Here is a 23,177-nt window from a genome sequence, read left to right as displayed (position 1 = left end):
ACAATGTTAAGTTGTTTTAAGCAGCCTTCATTGCTTTGGAAAGTATGCAATAACATGTTGCTTCACATTTCGTTTTCCAAATAAAAGTGAATTATGAGCCTGGTATCCACCTAGCTATCTGAATGGATTATTTTTTTGTCAACTCGCATATCATGTGCTTCATGTAAATGCTTGGAAAAACGAATTATTGAAGACCCACCAATTCCATTCTAGCACTACGGTGGAGATTGACAGAACCCAAAAAAGTATCAAACTTGTATGTACAATGGTGTTAGTGCATTCTGACATTGTAAACGCTATTGATGAAGAGTGAAATGCAGTTTGCAGTAAAGTTACTATTCATTGGTGACATGTGGGTGTCCCTCTGTCCTTTTGGTGCCCCACGAAAAGCGCGGATGCTGGGCAGGGAGCGGTGGCACTGCCAGGCTACACAATCTTTTTTTCTGCATTTCTATCCTTTTATTCTCTTTAAGTTCAATTGTGAATTCAAATTCAAAGCTGACATGCACTAGAAGTTTGTGTTTAATCAAGAATCAAAAAGATTAGTGTGGCACCACTTTAGATGTTTCATTAAATGACTTGTGCTATTCTCATGAGGCATAGTGAGATTTTCGGTTTCGCACAAAGTGCACAAACTATTATGTTCTTCATATCCTTGTTCTGAGCGTAGGCTTATGTCCATCCCCAGAAATAGAGTCCGGCTGCAGCCACAGTCATCTTCAACCAGTATCAGGAGATAACGTTCTACTATTTTGCACAGATTTTTTTCTCCTCTGTTGTTCTCGCGGTGGTGGTGCGAATATGTATCAAAACAAAACACTGCTTAATTTTTGGTTAAAATGCATTGTAACGCAAGCATTGAAGTTTATTCCGAAAGTAAAATATTACCCAAATTTTTTTGTAATGCCTTACATTACCGGAAAATATCAAAAACAGCAATATATTACAGTAATTACATTACTTTTGTAACGCATTACTCCCAACACTGGTCTTGTCTCCTCCTCTTCAGGTTATGGAGCTGCTCCTGTTGCTGCCGCTAATGGACATGGTGCTAAAGCCAACGGTACATAACCACAATACTGCTAGTGTATCTGTGTGTGTGTGTGTGTGTGTGTGTGTGTGTGTGTGTGTGTGTGTGTGTGTGTGTGTGTGTGTGTGTGTGTGTTACAGTCTCATTATGTCTCGTCTCCTCTTCAGGTAATGGAGCTGCTCCTGTTGCTGTTGCCAACGGCTACGGAAATGGGAACGTGAAGGGGAACGGTAAGATCCACCCCTAGACATGGTGCTAAAGCCATGTGTGTGTGTGTGTGTGTGTGTGTGTGTGTGTGTGTGTGTGTGTGTGTTAGAGTGTTTGTGTGTGTGTGTGTGTGGGGTGCCACAAGGCTCAGTGCTCGGACCCTTTCTTTTTGCTGTACCTCATTGGGCCCAATCATCCACTCACACGGCTTCTCATATCACTGCCATGCAGATGATACAAAAGTTTGATCTCGAACTGTCTCTCTGATATATCTGCTTGGATGAAAGAACATCACCTCCAGCTAAACCTCTCTAAGACTGAACTACTGGTCTTCCCATCCAAACAAACTCTTCTCTTCTCTTCTCTTCTCTTCTCTTCTCTATCTCCTCTTCTACCACTTCTCCTCCTCCATGCTTCTACTAGTACTTAATATGCAGGCACTCCTATTCTCTAGCACTAAAGTATTAAAGTATTAGCACTAAAGTATTAACAGATACAACGATAACTCCTAGCTATATTCTCCTCTGCACTGTAGTTAAACATTAGCTGTAGTTGTAGCCCTGTAGTTTAAAAGTTTAATAATAATAGCTTAAATTTGTTCTGTTGCTATAAGTGTGTGTGTGTGTGTTTTTGAGTTTGAGTGTGTGTGTGTGTATGTGTATGTGTATGTGTATGTGTATGTGTATGTATATATCACAGTTTTATAATGTTTTGTCTCTTCAGGTTATGGAGCTGCTCCCATTGCCGCCAATGGACACGGTGCTAAACCCAACGGTACATAACCACAATACTGCTAGTGTGTGTTTGTGTGTGTGTGTGTGTGTGTGTGTGTGTGTGTGTGTGTGTGTGTGTGTGTGTGTGCTTTAATATTCTTTGCCCTCATCAGGTTATGGAGCTGCTCCTGTTGCTGCTGCCAATGGACATGGTGCTAAAGCCAACGGTACATAACCACAATACTGCTAGTGTGTGTGTGTGTGTGTGTGTGTGTGCTAAACCCAACGGTACATAACCATTTGTATGATTTGACTGGTTTGTATTATGGTTGGGATTAGGGATTTCATCACATCAGATAAAAATTCCGACCAGAAAAAAAAAAGATCAACCAGTGAAAAAGAACCTTGTTTTCGTGAGGTATTCCTGGTTGGACTATTTGTGTTATGTGGGAGATTCCTGGTTGGACTATTTGTGTTATGTGGGACGTTCCTGGTTTTGATGCTTTTCACGATCCCTTCAAGCCTTGTAGAAAGACACTTTGAACTAAGGCACATTGTATCCCTTAAAAACCAGTGGAATGTAACAATGTCCTGGGAAAAGCTGACATTTTTCTGTCAACCGCTGGATAAAACCATAATGGGAACAAGGAGAGGGTCTCTCTCCATAGAGACAGTCACTAAACCAGACTACACTTCCAGCCAAGACGGTCCTTATGAATACATGATTATGTGCACTCTCAAACATTGCAGAACAATGCTTGATACATCTCTTTGTTTTCAAATACATTTTCTGTCCCATTTCTAATAAATGTATTAATACATTTATTTACATTAATTAAAATTGATGTAATTTGATACTCTTTTCAAATACATTTTCTATCTAATGTCTAATACATTTCTATCCAGTTTCTAATGCATTTCTGTACATGTTCCAATGCATTTTTAACACAATTTCTAATACATTTCTATACATTTCTAATCAACTCCGTCCACAGGTAACGGTGCTCTACCTGTGATTGCTAATGGTCAGAATGGGAAGCACAATGGGAAGCCCAATGGTAGCCTGCATCCTTTCAGTCACTTCCAATCCTCCATTAACCCTAAACTGGCTATCTTTGGATTACCCAAAAGGAAACCCAATTACACATCCTTTCTGCTACTATAATCTTCCATTAATACTGTTAATATGAATGTCAATACTGTTTGTATTGGATAATACAAAGTGTATAAATTATAGAATATTATATTAATTCATAATATTATTAATGTGTGTATTACATGATATGGAATGTTGTGATACTACATTATATTATTTAATATTATATTATATATTTTCATCCATGTGGATGTGGTCTATGTGTTTTTGTATATAAAGTTTTATTTGTACCTAAACCTAATTCTATTCGTCATTAGGTTATGGTTCTCCCAATGGACATGGTGCTGCTCCCAATGGTAAGGACCCAGGCCCAGTGGTAAACACATACAGTCTGGAATATTTTCCATATACCACTTCTTCAGATATGTTATTGGTGCACTAGCAAGTGAGTGTTGGGAGTGTTGATGTAGAATAGTGGGTAGAGAAAACAGTTGGTATGCTGAGAGAGGTACAGGTACAAATCGTCTGTGTGGCAAAGATTAAACTATCGTTTACCTGTGATATTTTTCAACTTTAAAATTTAAATTCATAGCATGTTTCATGAGTTATGAGTGCAAGTTATATATATGTATATGTTTCATTTCTAATACATACAATGTTTACATTGCTCTACTGCCTTACTGTGTGACAGACTCATGATTATGTCTTAAACATTCCCACAGCCCCTAAGTCTGCAGACTTGTAGCATGGTCAGTGGTTTTCCCACACACAGTTTTCAGACGCTGTCGCCTGACGAAGTGGTCAGTTGTCAGTTCCCAGCTCAGTCACTGCCGCTGCTGCTGCCGCCATTATTGCGCTGTTGTGTACTCTCTCTTGCTGTGATACTTAAGAGCTCTTACACTCCCCATGTGTGCTGCTTACAGTACCGCTGCTTATGTTAGCATCACCGTGTACACCCACGCCTTGCACCTGTTCAGTATACACACAACACACAACACACAGCACACACACAACACACACACATGAACTACTTGCATTTGACTTTGACCCTGTGATGTAAAGTGTGGGTTTATGGAAGCAGTTGTGGATGAGGTGAGTTGTCTGTTGAAGCTCTGCTGTGGTCCTCAGGTTATGGTGCAGGCAATGGACAAGGAGCCAAACCTAATGGTACAAAACAAAATACTGTACTGTGCTATGCTATGCTATACTTACAGAATATTATGTACTATAGGGCAATTCCATGGAAAATGGACTTTCTGTCACATCCATAACGCCAGTGAAATGCCTTGGCATTTGTATGATGTGAATGATAACATTCATTTTTGTGCATTTTTTCTCATTTACATTCTTCAGCCAAAAATAGCAAATGCTCAAATTTCATGTAATCATTCACATCATACCATACCATCACATTATATTGGCGTTACAATGGATGTTACAAAAAAAATAATTTTCCATGGAATTTCCATGGAAACATACTATGCTAAACTATACTATACTATGCTATACAATATGATATACTATACTATAATATACCATACTATACTATACTCGGCTAAACTATAATATACCATTCTATACTATATTCCATAATAATGAGAAAATAGCTTTCACTTTCTTGCAGATATCATTTATGGTGCTTGATTGAATTTTAAATCAATATCAGACTTAATTAAACAATGAGTTTTGTTCTTCTCCAGGTTATTACCCAGCCCCTCGTAATGGGAATGGTATGTTTCCTCACTTCCCGCAAAGCCACTCTGCTCTTTATGGTACTACTTCAGACTATTTTCAGAGACGTGTGATTTTTCTGTGGTTTGTCCTCACAGGAGGCTATGGAGGAGCTGGTGCCAAGCCATACAAAGGTTACGGACGTCCTCCATTCGGTATGGACCCTCAGAGCACCCTCAGTTAGAACCCACCACCGTAATGCCTTTAGTTGTATGATACTCACTGTACACTGTAAATTGAAATGACTGAAATTCCACGTTTGGCTATATGATGCTTGCTTTAATAACTTATGTTTGGCACTTGTAGAACTTATGATCAGTGGCAACTCCCCTTAAAATCATGCCACCCACAGTAGCTGTGGAATATTTTCCATATACCACTTCTTCAGATATGTTATTGGTGTTGTTATATGTTATTAACAGTCCCCGTATCTTACTAATAATCTTATTGTGGTTTTCTCAGGCGTGGGGAACGGCAGAGGTATGGAAGTGCCCCAGCTGGCCTCGCAACCCAGGGGAGGTGAGTTCAATCAATCAACCAACAAACTTATCAATTAACCAATCAATCAATCAATCAATCAAGCCATCAATCAATATGTATGTCAGTACAGTATATCAGTATTTGTGTATCACCCTGCAGTCATTAGTGTTGGTGTGTACTATGTACTATGTACTGTGCATGGTGTTTAATGGTTTGCTAAATCTGTCTGCAGGTTATAATGGAAATGGCTATGGAGCACAACCCTACGGAGGTAAATATGAAGAGATTTTTAGAAGTGAAATTCACTGGAATGCAACATGTACAGATTGCTGACATTGTAATACTACCATGGTAGCTGGTGAATGGTTTCATGATTTCTCTTAGGTATGGGAGGCTACCCCAGACCTGGATTTGGTTTAGGTAAGTCTCTAAACCTTCTTCATTAAAGCCTTCAGTGTACACACAGTAAAACATTTAATCATTGTGTATTTGAAGTCCTTTTACAATGTGGTCTGTTTGTGTTGTGATTAATAGGTGGTGGATATGGCGCTAAAGCTGCCAAATCAGGTAAGGCTACATTCCTTACAAATTTGGCGAGTGTGTGATGGTGAAGTAAAATGTGATATGTTTTTGAAAAAATGAACAATCCATTTAGTGAAATTTTTGTACAAGTTCCATAACCAGCTGCCAGCAAACAGTTCGACATAAGTCTGTTGTCATAAGTCTGTTGACACAAGTCTGTTGTCTTTGTTGCACACATTACTCCTAATCCCCGTCCTTCTCTTCAAGGTTATGGAGCAGGAGCCGGCGTCCCCAATGGCAACGGAGCAAGACCTAATGGTATGTACCTATATGGACTTATATAATGGACACACACGCACGCACGCACGCACGCACGCACGCGCGCACACACACACACACACACACACACACACACACACACACACACACACACACACACACACACACACACACACACACACACACACACACACACACACACACACACACACAAATTAGCTCATAAAAGACTATAAATGTAATTTGCATTTATGCAGTTAGTTGACAAAGACAAACGAGACTGATGAAGACACTTACTGAATTCCACTGGTTCTCAAAGTGTGAAGAATAGAGACATGACAGATGGGGCGCGATAAACAGGAGGAAATTATTTTTTGTGCCCATTGTTAACAATGCCTTTCTTTTTTTGACAAGGAAGATCGGTTAGGTTATGGAGCAGGTGCTGGTGTAGCCAAACCTCAGCACTAAATTGGGGGATGTTTTCTCTTGGTTAAGGGCTAATTTATTAAGTTAGTTAATTAGTTAATTTCTAGGGAGTTTCTCCTTGCCCCTGTTACTCATGGGCTCTCTCTGAATGTTTTAACACCCTGTAAAGTGCCATGATTTGGCGCTCTATTCACATCATACCATACCATCACATTTTATTGGTGTTATGGATGTTACAAAAAATGTTATTTTCCATGGAATTGCCCTATAAGTACTCTATAAGTGAAATTAAATTGAAATTTAAATTTAAATTAATAATACATTTATAAATATGCCATGACATAGCAACTAGGGTGCACTACAATTTTATTTGACCAAAATGAAGAGCTAAAATAGTGAAATTGTATGAACAAGATAAAACTGTTGTTCTGCTCCTAAGATGTTACTCTTTTTTTAGGATATGGTGTTCACTCTGGATACCCCAGTGGCGGTCCCAAGGGCCCCAAACCAGGCAAGACATGCTTTTTGTTTTTTGTAGGGAAAAGATCTTTTAATGTGAGCATTTAAAGGCAAACCTTGGATGAAGCACACTGCTTAAGTTCCCGTCTTGTCCTCAGGTTATGGCACTCCCTCTGCTGGTGCTAATGGACAAGCAGCTAAACCCAACGGTAGCTAACATTTCATTTATTTACTTAAAAAAAAAAAAAACAGTCAAAAATGAAATAAATATGTCATGTTTTGAATGCTTACATATGATTGGTATCAATTGAATTTAAATCAACATTTTGACATGCTTTGTTGTGTTTATTTGTTTGTTTTTGCAATATTGCTAATGATCCTGTTTTGTTTTCAGGTTATGGCGCTCCCTCTGGTGCAGCGAATGGACACGTAGCCAAACCCAACGGTAGCTAACATTTCATGATTTAATTACTTTAAAAAAATGTAATAAATATGTCATGTTTTGAAGGCTTACACCTGATTGCTGTCAATGGAATTTGCATCAAAATGTTGGCATGTTTTTTCAGTTTGTTTGCAATATTGTTAAAGTTCCTGTCTTGTATTCAGGTTATGCCACTCCCTTAGGTGCAGCAAATGGACAGGGCGCCAAACCCAACGGTAGCTAATATGCATGATTTAATTACTTTAAAGACTACAGATAATGGTTCACATCCATTATCTTAGTGTAAAATCCTAGCGTATCCTAGTGTAAAATCATCATTTGTTTCATTCACCTCGGGGAAACAACAAACATACAAACCTTTGGTTTACTTTAGGCTATGGTGGATATCCCAACAAAGGAGGGGTAAAGGGTCCTAAACCAGGTAAAGTGACCTTTATTTATGTAAATGTGAGGTAGCATGCTTGGTCTTGGCGGACTAGATGTGCTTAAGATGCTGCTGATGTTTGTATGTATTGGCTTTTATCAGGTTATGGAGGAATGCCTAATGGATATGGGGCCAGACCCAATGGTAAGTCAAGCCTGCGCATTCATTAGACATCCCACATGCACACTGTATTCTACCTACATGTAAGATAAATATTGTATGTGTTTTATATTAATATGAGGGACATTCTGTTGCATAGGCTATGGGGGCTATCCTCTTGGAGGAGGAGCCAAGGCTCCCAAGCCAGGTAAATAACACACCTGTTTGTATCTTATTATACTATTACTGTATATAGTAAATTGTTAGATGGATGAATCACACTTTTGCTAGTTCCAGAGAGACGGGAAGTTATTGTGTTATAATTCCATGGATCTGTCTATCTGCCAATCACATTAATCAAATCATTCCCTGTGTGTAGGTTATGGACCTGGTGCTGGACAAGGACCCAAACCTGGTGGTAAATAAATCAACATATGGGCTCTCCTTTCCTACGTTTTACTTACTTATGCATTAAAGCTGACACTTTTTAAGGTGACTTATAGATACCGATTATAGGGGCCAGTCTCCCTGAAGCAACTTGGGGTTAAGTGCCTTGCTCAAGACACAGCAGTGGAAGCCAGGAATCGAACCCACTTTTAGCGACAACTACATGATAGCCAAGTTCCTTAGTCACTATACTACCACCTTTTTATGAAGTCACATGTAGTTCCTTAGTCACTATACTACCACCTTTTTATGAAGTCACATGTAGTTCCTTAGTCACTATACTACCACCTTTTTATGAAGTCACATGTAGTTTCTTAGTCACTATACTACCACCTTTTTATGAAGTCACATGTAGTTTCTTAGTCACTATACTACCACCTTTTTATGAAGTCACATGTAGTTCCTTAGTCACTATACTACCACCTTTTTATGAAGTCACATGTAGTCACTATACTACCGCCTTTTTATGAAGTCACATGAAGTCATTATACTACCACCTGGGTGATAAGGAAGAAGTTCCTGGACTGAGAGGGCAAAATAAAAGTCTTTTAAATGTGTGGTGGTACATCATGGTCCCGTAGGGTATCCTAAGGGAGGAGGAAGTGGAGCACCCAAGACCCCAGGAACTGAAGTCAGTGGAAGACCAGAGTCCGGTAAGCTGCTCAGTGTCTCGGTGGACAATGTGGCTTTAAACCACTGGGCAAAATATCTGTGTCCACACCCTCATGTGTGATGTTTCACACTTTCATTTGTGATGTTCGGTTTTTGGTTTGGTCAGTTGTTGTCAGATTGTAACTGTACAATGAAAATTAGACTTCTCTCATTCTGAATGTAAACAATGTTGTGATTTTAGGCCCAAATCCTGCTGGTATTCCTGCTCGCCCAGATTTGCCTAAAGTTGATATGACTGGTAAACTTGCCCCGTTATGTGTTGTGTTGTCCTACTCACAGTGTCTGTGTGTGTAGAGTGTGTTTTTTTTGTGTTGTGTGTTTTCTTTTTCTTGTTTGTGTGATTTGACACTGTAGTAGCCTTCTTTTGAACGTATACTGGCATGATTTGTTATGTTTTTATGTCCTTCTTTTGTCTCTTGAGTCTCTGTCCATGTCCCCTCTTCCTTTTGGTCCGACTGGTCTCAACTCAGGGGTTCCCATTATCATAGAAATCCAGGAAAAGTCATGGCATTTTATGATCCCATTTTCCAGACCTGGTCATGAAATTCAGTAAATGTATTGAGTTTTTGGAGGTCTTTACATTTGATTCAGTCCTTTGAATGGTCTAATGAAACTTTATATTGATAATGTTTTGCATCCTTATAAGTTGTGAAAGTCTGTGTAAAGCTTTTGAAATGTCAGTGAAAATGGATGGGAACCCTGTCAAGTTCTTCCTCTGTGTTGGTTATTATGGTTCAGACAGTTTTCCATAACTCTACACTGGTCCCCAGGTTATGGCGGAAAAATTAAGGGTGAGATCCTCAGTCCTGTGCAGCCAACCGCTGCCCCAGTACCAACATACACAAAGGGAATCCCCCCAGCCGAACCTGTCCCAACCCATGGAGCCCCCATCCCACCAGAGCCCACCAAGGGAGTAGTTCCGGTAGTTCCTCAGGACAAAGTTCCTAAGCCAGGACCAGCGACCCTGGCTCCTATGGTGACAGGTGGGAAAGGCCCAAAACCTGAGTCACCTGGATCTGTTCCTGTCATTCCACAAGGAAAAGCACCTAAACCAGTCCCACAAGGTTTCGTGCCAGTTGTGCCCCAAGGAAAAGGTCCAAAGCCAGTGGCCCTTGCTCCTGGTCCAGTAATTCCACAAGGAAAGCCACCAAAGCCAGCAGTTCCTGAACGAGTTCCTGTGATTCCACAAGGAAAACCCCTAAAGCCAGCAGTTCCTCAGCAAGTTCCTGTGGTTCCACAGGGAAAACCCCCAAAGCCAGCTTCTCCTGAACAAGTTCCTGTCGTTCCACAAGGAAAAGGCCCAAAACCAGTGTCACGAGCACCACCGGCCGTCGTCACTCAAGGTAAACCTCCAAAACCCCATCTCCGGATGTAGCTCCTGCCGTTACTCAAGGTAAACCCCCTAAACCCATCACTCCGGATGTAGCTCCTGCCGTTACTCAAGGGAAACCCCCTAAACCGGCAACGCTTGGACCTGTTCCTGTCATCCCCCAAGGAAAGGGCCCAAAACCAGTTGCTCCTGAAGGAGTCCCTGTTGTCCCACAGGGAAAAGGCCCCAAACCAGTTGCTCCTGAAGGAGTCCCTGTTGTCCCACAGGGAAAAGGCCCAAAACCAGTTGCTCCTGAAGGAGTCCCTGTTGTCCCACAGGGAAAAGGCCCCAAACCAGTTGCTCCTGAAGGAGTTCCCGTTGTCCCACAGGGAAAAGGCCCCAAACCAGTTGTCCCTCAGTCAGGTGGTCAAGAAGGTAAGAGACAGAAGCTAGTAGGTGAAGTAGATGCAGTAGTCCCACAGGGTCCAGTAGCAGGTCCACTAGCATCAGAATCAGCACTTGTAGCTCCACAAGAAAACCTTCAGAGACCTGTGGTAGCTTGGCAACCTCCTCAGGTGCCAAAACTACTAAACCAAAAGGCTAAAGTGCCACAGTTAAGCATGCCACAAGATAGCAACACAATTCCGGCATTGTCACAAATAGTACCAGGTCTTAGACAGAAAAAGGGAGCAAAGATCAGAATAATTAGTAAAAGCATGCAGTACCGCTTGTGCCCGTGATTGCCTTTGCTGGCATGGATCTTAGTATTCTCTTGTTTCTGTGAGACAGAGAGCTGTTTTAAATTAATATGTATCCTTGTGATTTTCTTGTAATTTCACATTAATTCCACTTATTGTGCTGCCCAGATTGCAGATAACTCAGGGCTAGACCCACTCAGGAGACAGTCAGTTATGCTTATCGATATGAGATACTGGTTAAGTTATAGGGATTTTATGACAATGCTAGCAACATTAGCAAGGGCTGGCAATGAGGATTTCATGACAATGTTAGCATCATTTGCAGTGCTTTATTTGCAGTGTGATGCGGAACATTAGTATTCTCATCAATTCTATGCTGCATGGTTCCTTGAAAACATTTGTATTATTGACAGTAACATTTTTTTTGTCAGAAGGAATTCTTCATTTCTGTCCACTATCTAAAATGTAACACCTTGACAGAGATCTTTACCTTGTTCTTCTTATGTGTTATATAGTTTATTTTACAGGTGTGTGTTTAATGCATGCATATGTGGATTTATTAAATGTATTTTAGCAGGTGTATGATAACCATGTACAACTTGCATGTCAGCAAGGATGAGGGACTAAAGGAACTGTAGATATGTGGTCTTGTGTGTGTGTGTGCTAATCTGAAAAAAAAGTGAATCATTTATCATAATCCTTTGAGTCAGGTTTATATCTGTCAGCACATTATCTGAATCAGCTGTTTTAATTTATGAATGCTGTGATCAGTTTCCTCTGCACTTTTGTCAACGTTTTAATAGTAGCCATGCAGTTCTATTATGTTACGATGACGATGTTGTTATTTGATGAATTGCAGGCTTGCAACTAAACTGCCAAATTAACGCTGTAAAAGCATAGTTAACGTGGCTGGATGAAATTGCTAGATATAGGTATTTTATGAATGAACAACTTAACAAAGGTTAATAGTTTGTGTCACTGAAGCTCTCTAGACTGTTAGAAATGACTGAAGGGAATAAATGACCTTCCAATAAATGACCTTAACATTTTCTCAGAGTGAAAATGTGATTTTGATCTTTAGGCACTGACAACATTGTAGCCAATGGAGGATTCCCAATCTTGGACATAGAAAACATGGGTAAAATACTCAGCACAGTAAACCCAAGGGGACCTAAGGCTGTTCTCTTAAAATTCTTCATCATTTTGTAGACATCTGAACCTCTCTCTGTACAACTATTAGGGAGTTGCCTGATTAACCACTCATGCTTTGGCCCCTGATATATATGTTGATGTCTAGTTAAACACAGAGACTGTTAAGAGAATAGCCAAGGTCACCCACTATTCCATGCACTGGAATGGTCTGGTAGCTGTGTGTGCGTTTCTGTAACTATCTCTGCTTGTCTTGTCTTGAGTATACTTGTCTTGTGGTAGACTTTAGACTGCAGTAGACATTAGTGGCTGTTGTTTCAGATTGGTAGTTTGGCTGCTCTAGTGTTTTACTTTCTACTGCCATGTCCATTGGGAGATCTGGGATGTATGCAGCTGCCTGTTTGACTCTAGTGATTTTTAGTTGGTTGAAAGAGATATACTGTATATGATGATGATTACAAGCATGTTGTGGACTAAATAGATTATTTTCAGCACGTTGTCAGAATGATAGTTAACATTGACATTGACCCTTAGTTGCATGATTTTGCATGGTTGGCTCCTCGTCTGGAGCTGATGATCTTGGTACTGACATAGTTTAGTAAACTTACTCGGTGGGTGTTGGGTCATCTCATGTGTAAATGGTTTCCCTCCTTTCCTTCTTTTTAACTGAAACTGATGATGATGATGATAATCATCAATATGTTTTAAGGAGCATTAATCTACAACCTTTTGAAATGAAACCTATCTATAGTTTATTACGAGAGAATGTTTAACATCAAAATATGATACGATCGATTTAATTTTACTCACTATTTTCAGCGCAGACTTTGGGAATCTGGCTATAGATGTTTATCTGACAATCAGTGTGAACATTATGAGTGTAAAAGAGTGTGTTTAAACCAGACAGCTTTATTTTAAACACTATCGCCCCATTGGATGATGACCCTCTGGCCCCGCCCCTCCCAGGTTATGTAACAGGAAGTGCAGTCCCTGAACAGAAACCAGTGGTTCCTGAGGCGAAGGGCCCCAAAGTCCCAGGGCCCGGAACCTCCCCCGAGAGACAGGCCCCCAAAAGGGTGCCCGTGCCTGTGCCTGAGCCACAGGGGGTGCCCAGTGGGGGGCCTGAGCCCGGGCCGCCGGGGAACCCCAAAAACGTGCCCGCGGTCACTAAAGGTGTCCCCACGGAGGCGCTCACTCCTGGAGCTCCTGTTGATAACACCCCGCCAGTGGACACGGAAGTGCAGGGCCCTAAAGCAGTGCCTGGTAAAAAACTGAAGGAGTGTGTGTGTTTGTTGTGTGTGTGTGTGTGTGTGTGTGTGTGTTTGTGTGTGTGTGTGTGTGTGTGTGTGTGTGTGTGTTGTGTGTGTGTGTGTGTGTGTGTGTGTGTTTTTGTGTGTGTGTGTGTGTGTGTGTGTGCATGCTGTGTGTGTATGTGTGTGGTTGCTTGGTTCTTTGTTTGTACATGTGTGTGTGTGTGTGTGCGTGTATGTGTGTGTTTCCTTGTTTGTTGGCAGACTGGAAACTTGGGTTGTCCTTTAATAGTTCCATCTGTAGATGGCTAGTCAATTGTGGATTGTTACACTTTTTGCTGCATCCGTTGAAATCTGGTGTGTGTGTGTGTTAGTTTGTTGCGCAACGTCACGATCTTAGTGCACGCTTCCACGTGTGTTGGATGTGATTCGTCGTGGCACTCTGACTTCGGTGTGGTGGTGGGTCCTCCGTTTTACACGTTGGCACTTTTGGTCTGGTGCCCTGTTGACTTATGGTACCTGCATGAGTCTTCACTCATGTTGATTCCGTCCTCATTGAGCACAGCACGTTTTTTTGTTTGTTTGTTTGTTTGTTTGTTTTGTTTGTTTGTTGGTAGTTTACTAGGTATGTTTTTCTATTTTGTTTGTGTTTACGCACGTGTTGCATGCTGGGGGCATGCTGTAGCCCAGCCTCACTCTCGGGGTGTAGTGACAGCGTGTGTGTGTGTGTGTGTGTGTGTGTGTGTGTGTGTGTGGGGGGGTAGGTGTTCACCACCATGTGTGACAGCACAGCCTTCTAACCTAAACCTTTACTTCAGTAATGGTCCTCTCACTTGAGATTTATAAGTTTATAAGACAGTTATTCCTCAGTTATCATAATTAATCTGCGGCCAGGGGGGTATTCCAAGTACGTGGTTTAGTGACAAACCTGGGTTAGTTAACACAGAGTAGGTGGTAAACCTCCTAATAGAAGAACTCTATGGCTTCATTCTCCTAACAAAACAATGCTATAGGGCTCTTGTTGTAGGAGGTTTACCACTTACTCTGAGTTAACTTACCCAGGTTTGTCACTAAACCACGTACTTGGAATACCCCCCAGTTTTTCACTAGACGTTTACTTAAATGGGGGACATTTGAGTTCTCGGCCAGTGGGCTTTTGCTGTCTTGTTTACGTGTCTTGCTGTCCTTCAGAACTCACTGGTCTTGGCCAACCCAATGGACAGGCTCCTAAACCTAAGCCTGGTAAATATACAGTCACTTCCTAATGCTAAACACTGTTCACTTCATAATGGCCGTCTGATATGTCTAAGTACAGTTCTTGGCTGTGTTACAGTTTTAAATAAATAAATAATGAATGGATCATTGATCAATTCATCAGACATTAGATATTTCCAATGAATAATGCGTGATTCACGTACACACATGCATATTTCACGATTAAACACACACACACACAAACAAACACACACACACAAACACACACATTTCATATTATTAATGTGTGCCTCTGAAATTCGTATCACCCAGACTGCGGTCCAGATGGACGTCCAAACGGACAGTGGACTAAACTGCCATATCCCGGTAAACCCTGACTGTCTTGTGCGTCGTTCATGTTGTGGTATTCGTGTCCTGCGCGTCTGTGTGTGTGTGTTGCTGTGGTATTACAACTCCTAACAACGTGTTCATGTTGTTCGTTACAGTCTATAACTCAGTGTGTGTTTGTGTGGTGTTACAACTGCTAACAGTGTGTTTATGTTCGTTTACGGTCTACAACTCGGTGTTTGTGTGTTATTACAACTCCTAACTGTGTGTTGATGTTGTTCATTTACGATCTAGAACTCGGTGTGTGTGTGTGTGTGTGTGTGTGTGTGTGTGTTATTGCAACTCCTAACACCGTGTTGATGTTATTCATTTACGGTCTATAACTCGGTGTGTGTGTGTGTGTGTGTGTGTGTGTGTGTGTGTGTGTGTGTGTGTGTGTGTGTGTGCATGCATGCATCTTTTCTTCAGAGGCATGAAAATGTGTGCAGCATGCTGTTGTAGATAGAGTGTGTTCCATATCACTGCCTTCATAATCCGAGTGTGTGTGTCTTCTGTCCGTCAATCGTATCAAGAATGTTTTTTTTTTGCATTAATGTGTTTTGTCAGTGCCTCCTAGTCCAATGGTTCATTTTTCCGTGTGTTTTTATACTTTCGGGTACTAATATCTGTCTTAAAACATTTTATTCTATTTCGATTCTGTATTATATTGTTTCATTTTTTTTTTTCAAGGACGTGTTGATCCATTGTTTTCATTTTTGCTCTGTATTTTTCAAAATTGTATATATCTTTTCTATATACTTCAATCTGTATTGATTTGTCACACTGTCACATTTCTATGTCCAGTGCCTCATTGCACAGGTGCCAGTAGCCTGTGATGAATGTCAGTTTGTTTGAGTGTTAAATATCCCCTTATTCTGTGGCTGGTCGCTAGGTTACGGAACATTAGGTGGATTGCTTAACGGCTACAGACAGAAGCCTAATGGTAAATGTGTGTTTGTTGCATGGTGTAAAAAAGTCTGTCAGTTTCTCTATATACAGATTAGGGCTGCACAATTTGGGGAAAATATCTAATCGCCATTTTTCTGATACTGTAGATAATGTGATTACAATTTGGTTTGCTATATAATTTTTTAAAGTCATGCTTCAGTTCAATATTCCAAATTTCGCTTTAAGTTGGGTCACTTCTGATTGGTGAACATGCCTAGTGGCTGAGAAGAACAGCACTTCTGATTGGTGAACATGCCTAGTGCATGAGAAGCACAGGACTCCTGATTGCTGGATGACATATAAAGTTAAAGATGTGACTAGATTAACCATTGGGATAGAGTTGCAAGCTGCACGATTAATTGCAGTCTTGGCGATTAGGTAATTGCATTTGTTGAAATATAAATTTAATTTAAAAATGCATTCATTGTGCAGCCCCAATTTCTGTCTATGTCTAAGATACTAATTATGTGTCTTAAAATGTATTTGTTATTGAGTTCTATTGTTTTGCATGCAGGTCACTAATGTTTGTTTGTGTTTGCATGTATGTTTTGTGAACGGGTCAATGCCGCCAGAAGCAGCAGGCAAGATCTGTTCGGAGTGCATTGATCTCTACCAGGAAAACCCTGGTTTTGTAACAATGTCCAAATTTTCAGTCCAAATGTCTATTTTTAAATGTATATTTTTATGTTGTGTTTGTGTTTTCAGTGTTGTTTATGTGCGTGTGTGTGTGTGTGTGTGTGTGTGTGTGTGTGTGTGTGTGTGTGTTTGTGTCTGTATGTTTTTTTTTTGTGTGTGTGTGTGTGTGTGTGTGTGTGTGTGTGTGTGTGTGTTTTGAGTGCATGCACACGTGTATGTGTCAGTGTGTGTCTTTGTCTTTTGATGATGTCTGGGTTAACTTGTTTATTGTGTGTGTGTGTGTGTGTGTGTGTGTGTGTGTGTGTGTGTGTGTGTGTGTGTGTGTGTGTGTGTCTGTCTGTCTGTCTGTCTGTTGTGTGTGTGTGTGTGTGGCTGTCGTGTGTGTGTGTGTGGCTGTGGCTGTCGTGTGTGTGTGTGTGTGGCTGTCGTGTGTGTGTGTGTGGCTGTCGTGTGTGTGTGTGTGTGTGTGTGTGTTTCCAGGATATGGAGCAGGAGCAGGCTATGCTAATGGAGGAGGAGCCAAGGCCCCTAAGCCAGGTAAAGCCCTGCTGCTGCTGCTGCTGCTGCTGCTGCTGCTGGGGCACTTAGGGTTGTAACATTTAGGGACCACATGTCTCAGACTGGCAACAAGCAAAGCATCATGCATAATCCATCATGCCACTTACTATACGCGTTCCTGTGCCATGTGGTAGCATGGCGTTGACCTACCCATGTTTCAACTTAGGATGTTGCTTGTAATAATAATAATAATAATAATAACTTAGTTTTATATATTACCTTCCAAGATACCCAATGTCTTTGCTTTACAAAAAGAAGGGTAGGGTTAGAGGCCGCTTGTGGTCGCTAAATTATTTTGCTCTTTGCTTTTCTTGTTGCAAGTTGCCCAGCAATGAAATTAGGGCCCTTGGTGTATATACTCGCCTGATAGCCAGTTAATAAGTATTGCTGAGTGTTGTGTTATGGTTGTTGTTGCTGCTGAGTGTTGTGTTATGGTTGTTGTTGCTGCTCTGATGAGTGATGAGGCTAGGTGTGTTGATGAGTACTGACGCTAGGTGTGTTGCTGCTCTGATGAGTACTGATGCTAGGTGTGTTGCTGCTCTGATGAGTACTGACACTAGGTGTGTTGCTCTGATGAGTACTCACGCTAGGTGTGTTGCTCTGATGAGTACTGACGCTAGGTGTGTTGCTTCTCTGATGAGTACTGACGCTAGGTGTGTTGCTGCTCTGATGAGTGATGATTACTGACGCTAGGTGTGTTGCTGCTCTGATGAATGATGAGTACTGACGCTAGGTGTGTTGATGAGTACTGACGCTAGGTGTGTTGCTGCTCTGGTGAGTGATGAGTACTGACGCTAGGTGTGTTGATGAGTACTGACGCTAGGTGTGTTGATGATACTGACGCTAGGTGTGTTGATGAGTACCGATGCTAGGTGTGTTGCTGCTCTGATCTGATGAGTACTGACGCTAGGTGTGTTGCTGCTCTGATGAGTGCTGACGCTAGGTGTGTTGATGAGTACTGACGCTAGGTGTGTTGCTGTCCACAGTTTACGGTGCTGGAGCTGGCGGATACCCTTCAGGTGGACTGAGCAATGGCTACGGACCAGGTAAGATACACACCTGTTCTTTCAAGACATGAGGGAGAAAATAAAACTATATGCCCTTTTGACAAGGCACTAAATGCAATCCATGATGTATGTCTCAAATCTCTCTCAGCTTTCCCTGTTGTAAAACTAGAGTTTAACAATTGCCTCAAATTAAAATCTGATGCTCATATTTTGGCCTTTCAGCCCCTGGATATGGTGGGAAGCCAAAGAAGGCTGGTAAGAATAATTCACCACCAGCGTCCTGTCTCATCTCTCTTCACCTTCTTCTTTGTAAAAGGGTTATTCACAGGACTTCCCATTTAAAACATTCAGATATCATTGGAATAAGCAACCGTTTTGACATAATGTCAAAAGCACCATCTTCCAATGCTCGTTTATGTACATTGTTTAAGTCATTCTCTGTGTGGTGGTGTTTTTTGTAGGTTATGGGAATGGACAGGGCCCGTATCCTGGTGCTGGCTATGGTAATGGCATGGGTGAGTCCACAAAGCGATCTACTTGGGCTGGTTATTGTAATGGCTTGGAGGAGTCCACATATCTATCTGACATCAGCTTTTAAAATGGGTACAGCAGTCCAAATTCAGGATACCTTACCACTGTTATGTGACATGTGTACTGTATATGACAGCTTGGGGAAAACAATGTCTGCTAAGAAACATAGACATGACAGCATGTAACTGAACTTGACTGTGTGTAGTGGGATGTTATTATTGTTGACAAACTGTGCACAGCATGTCTGTGGTTGGTTGTACACCCCCTTTGCTTTTGTTGTTTATTTTCAGCTCCATCTGGGATGGGAGAGGCCACAAAAGGAAAGCCAGGTAAGAATCGGCTCAGCCAATCACATGGTAGCATGAAACAAATTTGTGTTTTTAACCAACCATATTAATTCTCTCCACTTTCTCTGTTGTACGGTCAGGCTATGGAAATGGATTTGCGCCCCTTGCTTACCCAGGTTACGGTCCTGGTAAGAACAGTCCTCTCAGTCAGCACACATTTACCTTGAAGAAAAAAAACAGTACAAACAAGAACCTGTTTTTAGTTTGTCATGGGTAGTTTAAAAAGATAGAAGGTGAACATCAAGCTGACAGTGTAGAGTAAATATGGATGTTGGTTCAGACAGCACTAACTTGCTCTAACCACCAGGGAGCACTAGTGTGTACATTATCCTGTGCAGCATTTTAGTATAGATACATTTTTCATGTTCAGATATTAAGTTATTTAGCTCTAGGTCAGATTCAACATTTATATTTTGTATGCCAGCAGGTGCTGACTATCTTGGAGGAGAGGGCAAATCGGGTGAGTTTGAATTGTCCATTTCAATTTTGCAATCAGTGAATCGGTTGACAAATCTACTTATCTAAAGGACATTTGTAAAGCACTGTGCGCGGCTCCATCCTGTGAGCCTGTACATGTAAATGGCTGAATCCTGTGTGTCGTTTCAGCGGGAGCAGGAGACATCTCGGGACCGGCGGCTGAACCAGCAGTGGACCCTGCAGCTGGGAAATATGGTGGGTCATGCAAGCGCCACCTGTGTTTTATTATTTTTTATTATTTATCCTTTATTTTCCCAGGTGATGTCCCATTGAGATGTTCAAATCTCTTTTACAAGGGAGCCCTGGGGCAACAGATACACAAGTTACACAGAAACATTGATGACAAGACTACTAAAGGACAGAATAACTTTGAAGAAAGACATGAGGACTAGACAGACCAAAAAAACAGCGACACAAGCCAGTGACACAACAAACAAAACAGATTTACAGTACATGTAAAAACAATATAAGAATCCTTGATCCTGTGAGGGAAATTTGGACAATATGGACAATAGACCTCTTAAGTCCGCCGACAAATAGCTGCCATCTTTGCCCACATAAGGAGATCCGGACATGTGTTCGCATGGGCAAAAATGGTACCCTGACCCTGATCTCCTAATATGGGCAAAGATGGCAGCTTTTGGCAGCATAGTTTGTGTATCATCACCAGTATAAGTAAAAACCTGGAGGTAAAAGTTATGGTTTACCTATATATATGAAGAGTTTGGTTGCAAAACACTATATCCTCCATTTTCATTAATATGATTATATGAATTTTCATAAATATTTTTTTAGTATTTTGTTTTCCAAGTAATTTCAGTGGAAATGTAACTGGATATTGTTATTTGATTTATCTTTACTTAATCAAAACAACAGAACTGCAATTATATTTATATTACTTGAAATATTAAATTGACATGACTTATTAATGTTTTCAAAAAATGGAATTATAGCGTTATAGAACCAAACTCTTCATACTGTACAGTATATACTGTATATAGATAGATATAGATAGATAGAGAGATAGAGATAGATAGATAGATATAGATAGATAGATAGATAGATAGATAGATAGATAGACAGACAGCCGTGGCCTACTGTTTAGCACTCTGGACTTGTAACCGGAGGGTTGCCGGTTCGAGCCCCGACCAGTGGGCCGCGGCTGAAGTGCCCTTGAGCAAGGCACCTAACCCCTCACTGCTCCCCTCGAAATGGCTGTTGATGCAGGCAGCTCACTGCGCGGGATTAGTGTGTGCTTCACCTCACTGTGTGTGTGCTGTGTGTGTTTCACTAATTCACGGATTGGGATAAATGCAGAGACCAAATTTCCCTCACGGGATCAAAAGAGTATATATATATACTTACTTATATATATATACTTTATTATACTTTATACTGTATATGTTGGATTTTTTCACACTGGAGCGTTTTAACATAATATTTTCCTGGACTCTGCAAGAGTTGACTGAGTTATTGCGTAAACATGTCAGAGTGGCCGAGTTGCATGACCTGTGGAGGATGCAAGAATTGGACTCATAACTCACGAGCCCTATTTACCTTGTCTCACCACTCTGCTTTGGGCTGCAGGAGCAGGAAAACTCCCCTACAACGGAGCACCAATCGTCCCCGCTGGACTTGATGGTGTGTTTACAGTAAATAAAGTATCCAGTTATTGTAGTGGTTTTGTGGTGTTAACTGTACCTATTTTGAGAGTGCATGGTGTTATGCACACAGTGAAAAATAGTAAAACATAACATTCATTGTAATCAATGTAGGTAATCATAATGGCTGTTATACTGTATGTTTAAATGTTTGTTTGTATTAATGTAATCATATTAGCTGGTATAATTTAATTTAAATGTTCCTTGTATTGATGCTTTGTGTGCGTGTGTGTGTGTGTATGTGTGTGTGTGTGTGTGTGTGTGTGTGTGTGTGTGTGTGTGTGACAGGAAATAGTCAGTTCCCCATGGAGCCTCAGACTGCTGGCCTTGGGCCTGATGGGAAATCTGGTGGAGCTTACGGTACAAATCATCCACCATAATAAATAACATTAACAACAACACAACAAATAACAATAACAACAAAAATATAGAAAATAAAAAAAAATAAAGATAGAAAGCACTGCAGTGTATCTTTGGGCTGCGAAAAATCTTCTGGAAGTAAAAATCGTTAACACATCTTCTAATGCCGGCCTTACAACATATGATTATCGAGCGATTTCACTATTGGTCTCTATATTCACGTCACTATTGCATGAGCCACAACTAAAAGACTTGCGATAATATCAAACATGTTTTATTGTCGTAACGGCGAGACTAGAAAAAGACTGAATCGGACTGACTTAAAATGCTACGATTGGCACCTTACAATAAACGATCTAGTTGACGGGAGCGCACCGCGACTCCAGTAAAACTTCCATGATTTCATTACAACTTTGAAAATGTAGTCGCCGACTATATAATCCGTTTTTTTTTTTAAATAATTTTGCGGGGATTTTGGCAGTGTGTAAGGGCCTAGTGACTTCTCTCCAACACCAAACAAGAAGAGGCGAAAGTAGGTGACAGCTGTAGCCTATATAATTATTTGTTATTTTGCGCATTATAAATTATTAGTCGGCTATTCCATGTGGCTGAACAACTCTATATTGGCTAGGGATGTGACACATGAAACAATGCTGGCGAAACACGAAAATATGACTTTGATATGAGTAAACTATCGTTTGAGATCCTGCTGATATCTAGTGCACAATGGGAAACAATTTAAAAGAATCTAGTTGCAGCCTTGTAAATAGTAACCCTGCAAGATCCCAAGTCGTTGCAAAATAGTCTAGTCATAGTCTTTGACTAGTCTGTGTTAAAAACTCTATGACTTGTCTTTAGATGTGAGAGGGTCTGAGACTGTAGTCTTTCAAAAATCTTTTCCAGATCTTTTCGAAGTCTTCTGGTATAAGGATGGCAGAAGTCATGCTTGGCATATAACTTGTTGCATATTAGGTTTTCGGTCATTGTATGTCTGCATGGATGTTTTTTAACTTGACCCACCTGACCTTGACTCCTGCTCTCTGATAGGTGGACTTCCGTATGGGGGCCAGCCAATGGGCTATGGAGGAGAGGGGAAGTCGCAGATGAAGTATGGTGAGCCTTACGAACCTGATATAGAAGGTAAAGAGATTAGCTTTTGGAGCATACGCTCACAGAGAAAAGGACCACGTTTAGCTTTTTCCTAACAGAAGATGTCTGAAATGTTCTACTCAGAACCCTGTTCTACTCAGTATGAAGGATTATTTGTAGACATTGTTTCAGAATCTGTATGATCCTCAAAAACGGTGCGGTGCTCCTGATGTCAATGTCATGACAATCTAGACCGAACCTCCTCCTTTTGAAACAAAAATGAAATCCATGAATACCTTCTGGGTATCCAGGCTCCTTTTCTCTGTGAGTGTATGTGTTTAAAAGAGAAGAAGCAGAAGAGAAGACATGAAGCCAGAGAGGCTGCTTTGTGCTCTAACGAGAAGACGGCTTCAGCCACAGCAGCAGCAACAGCAGCTTCACTGAGCAACTCATAGATCACCATCTCACATCACCATCTCACATCTCACATCACCATCTCACATCAACATCTCACAGCAGCTTCACTGAGCAACTCATAGATCACCATCT

At 41.0% G+C, this 23,177-nt stretch overlaps 1 protein-coding gene across 27 annotated transcripts in view; it reads left to right on the top strand.

The window, feature by feature from the left end:
• Window positions 1–23,177, top strand: part of cmn (calymmin) — a 45,558-nt gene that overhangs the window by 12,979 nt on the left and 9,402 nt on the right. For 17 of the 27 annotated variants that reach the window (XM_048233199.1, XM_048233194.1, XM_048233188.1 and 14 more), the window contains 41 exons: window positions 1,010–1,063; window positions 1,198–1,260; window positions 1,961–2,011; window positions 2,124–2,177; window positions 2,946–3,008; window positions 3,364–3,402; window positions 4,175–4,213; window positions 4,747–4,776; window positions 4,876–4,932; window positions 5,240–5,296; window positions 5,490–5,528; window positions 5,642–5,677; window positions 5,792–5,824; window positions 6,047–6,097; window positions 6,942–6,995; window positions 7,102–7,152; window positions 7,338–7,388; window positions 7,550–7,600; window positions 7,759–7,806; window positions 7,912–7,953; window positions 8,069–8,116; window positions 8,288–8,326; window positions 8,937–9,008; window positions 9,209–9,265; window positions 9,798–10,370; window positions 12,116–12,172; window positions 13,150–13,446; window positions 14,625–14,675; window positions 14,961–15,014; window positions 15,907–15,957; window positions 17,079–17,135; window positions 18,143–18,202; window positions 18,386–18,418; window positions 18,625–18,678; window positions 18,985–19,023; window positions 19,122–19,169; window positions 19,466–19,501; window positions 19,648–19,713; window positions 21,106–21,159; window positions 21,468–21,539; window positions 22,587–22,679. In XM_048233199.1, the coding sequence (XP_048089156.1) occupies window positions 1,010–1,063; window positions 1,198–1,260; window positions 1,961–2,011; window positions 2,124–2,177; window positions 2,946–3,008; window positions 3,364–3,402; window positions 4,175–4,213; window positions 4,747–4,776; window positions 4,876–4,932; window positions 5,240–5,296; window positions 5,490–5,528; window positions 5,642–5,677; window positions 5,792–5,824; window positions 6,047–6,097; window positions 6,942–6,995; window positions 7,102–7,152; window positions 7,338–7,388; window positions 7,550–7,600; window positions 7,759–7,806; window positions 7,912–7,953; window positions 8,069–8,116; window positions 8,288–8,326; window positions 8,937–9,008; window positions 9,209–9,265; window positions 9,798–10,370; window positions 12,116–12,172; window positions 13,150–13,446; window positions 14,625–14,675; window positions 14,961–15,014; window positions 15,907–15,957; window positions 17,079–17,135; window positions 18,143–18,202; window positions 18,386–18,418; window positions 18,625–18,678; window positions 18,985–19,023; window positions 19,122–19,169; window positions 19,466–19,501; window positions 19,648–19,713; window positions 21,106–21,159; window positions 21,468–21,539; window positions 22,587–22,679 (2,874 nt within the window). The remainder of the gene's footprint in view (window positions 1–1,009; window positions 1,064–1,197; window positions 1,261–1,960; window positions 2,012–2,123; window positions 2,178–2,945; window positions 3,009–3,363; window positions 3,403–4,174; window positions 4,214–4,746; window positions 4,777–4,875; window positions 4,933–5,239; window positions 5,297–5,489; window positions 5,529–5,641; window positions 5,678–5,791; window positions 5,825–6,046; window positions 6,098–6,941; window positions 6,996–7,101; window positions 7,153–7,337; window positions 7,389–7,549; window positions 7,601–7,758; window positions 7,807–7,911; window positions 7,954–8,068; window positions 8,117–8,287; window positions 8,327–8,936; window positions 9,009–9,208; window positions 9,266–9,797; window positions 10,371–12,115; window positions 12,173–13,149; window positions 13,447–14,624; window positions 14,676–14,960; window positions 15,015–15,906; window positions 15,958–17,078; window positions 17,136–18,142; window positions 18,203–18,385; window positions 18,419–18,624; window positions 18,679–18,984; window positions 19,024–19,121; window positions 19,170–19,465; window positions 19,502–19,647; window positions 19,714–21,105; window positions 21,160–21,467; window positions 21,540–22,586; window positions 22,680–23,177) is intronic. The other 10 variants (XM_048233193.1, XM_048233182.1, XM_048233181.1 and 7 more) reach the window with 9 other exon arrangements.

This window comes from Alosa alosa, chromosome 22 (assembly GCF_017589495.1).
Source record: "Alosa alosa isolate M-15738 ecotype Scorff River chromosome 22, AALO_Geno_1.1, whole genome shotgun sequence".
Taxonomy (NCBI): Eukaryota; Metazoa; Chordata; class Actinopteri; order Clupeiformes; family Clupeidae; genus Alosa; species Alosa alosa.
Note: the sequence above shows the minus strand (reverse complement) of the source record. Positions and strands in the feature narration are given on the sequence as shown.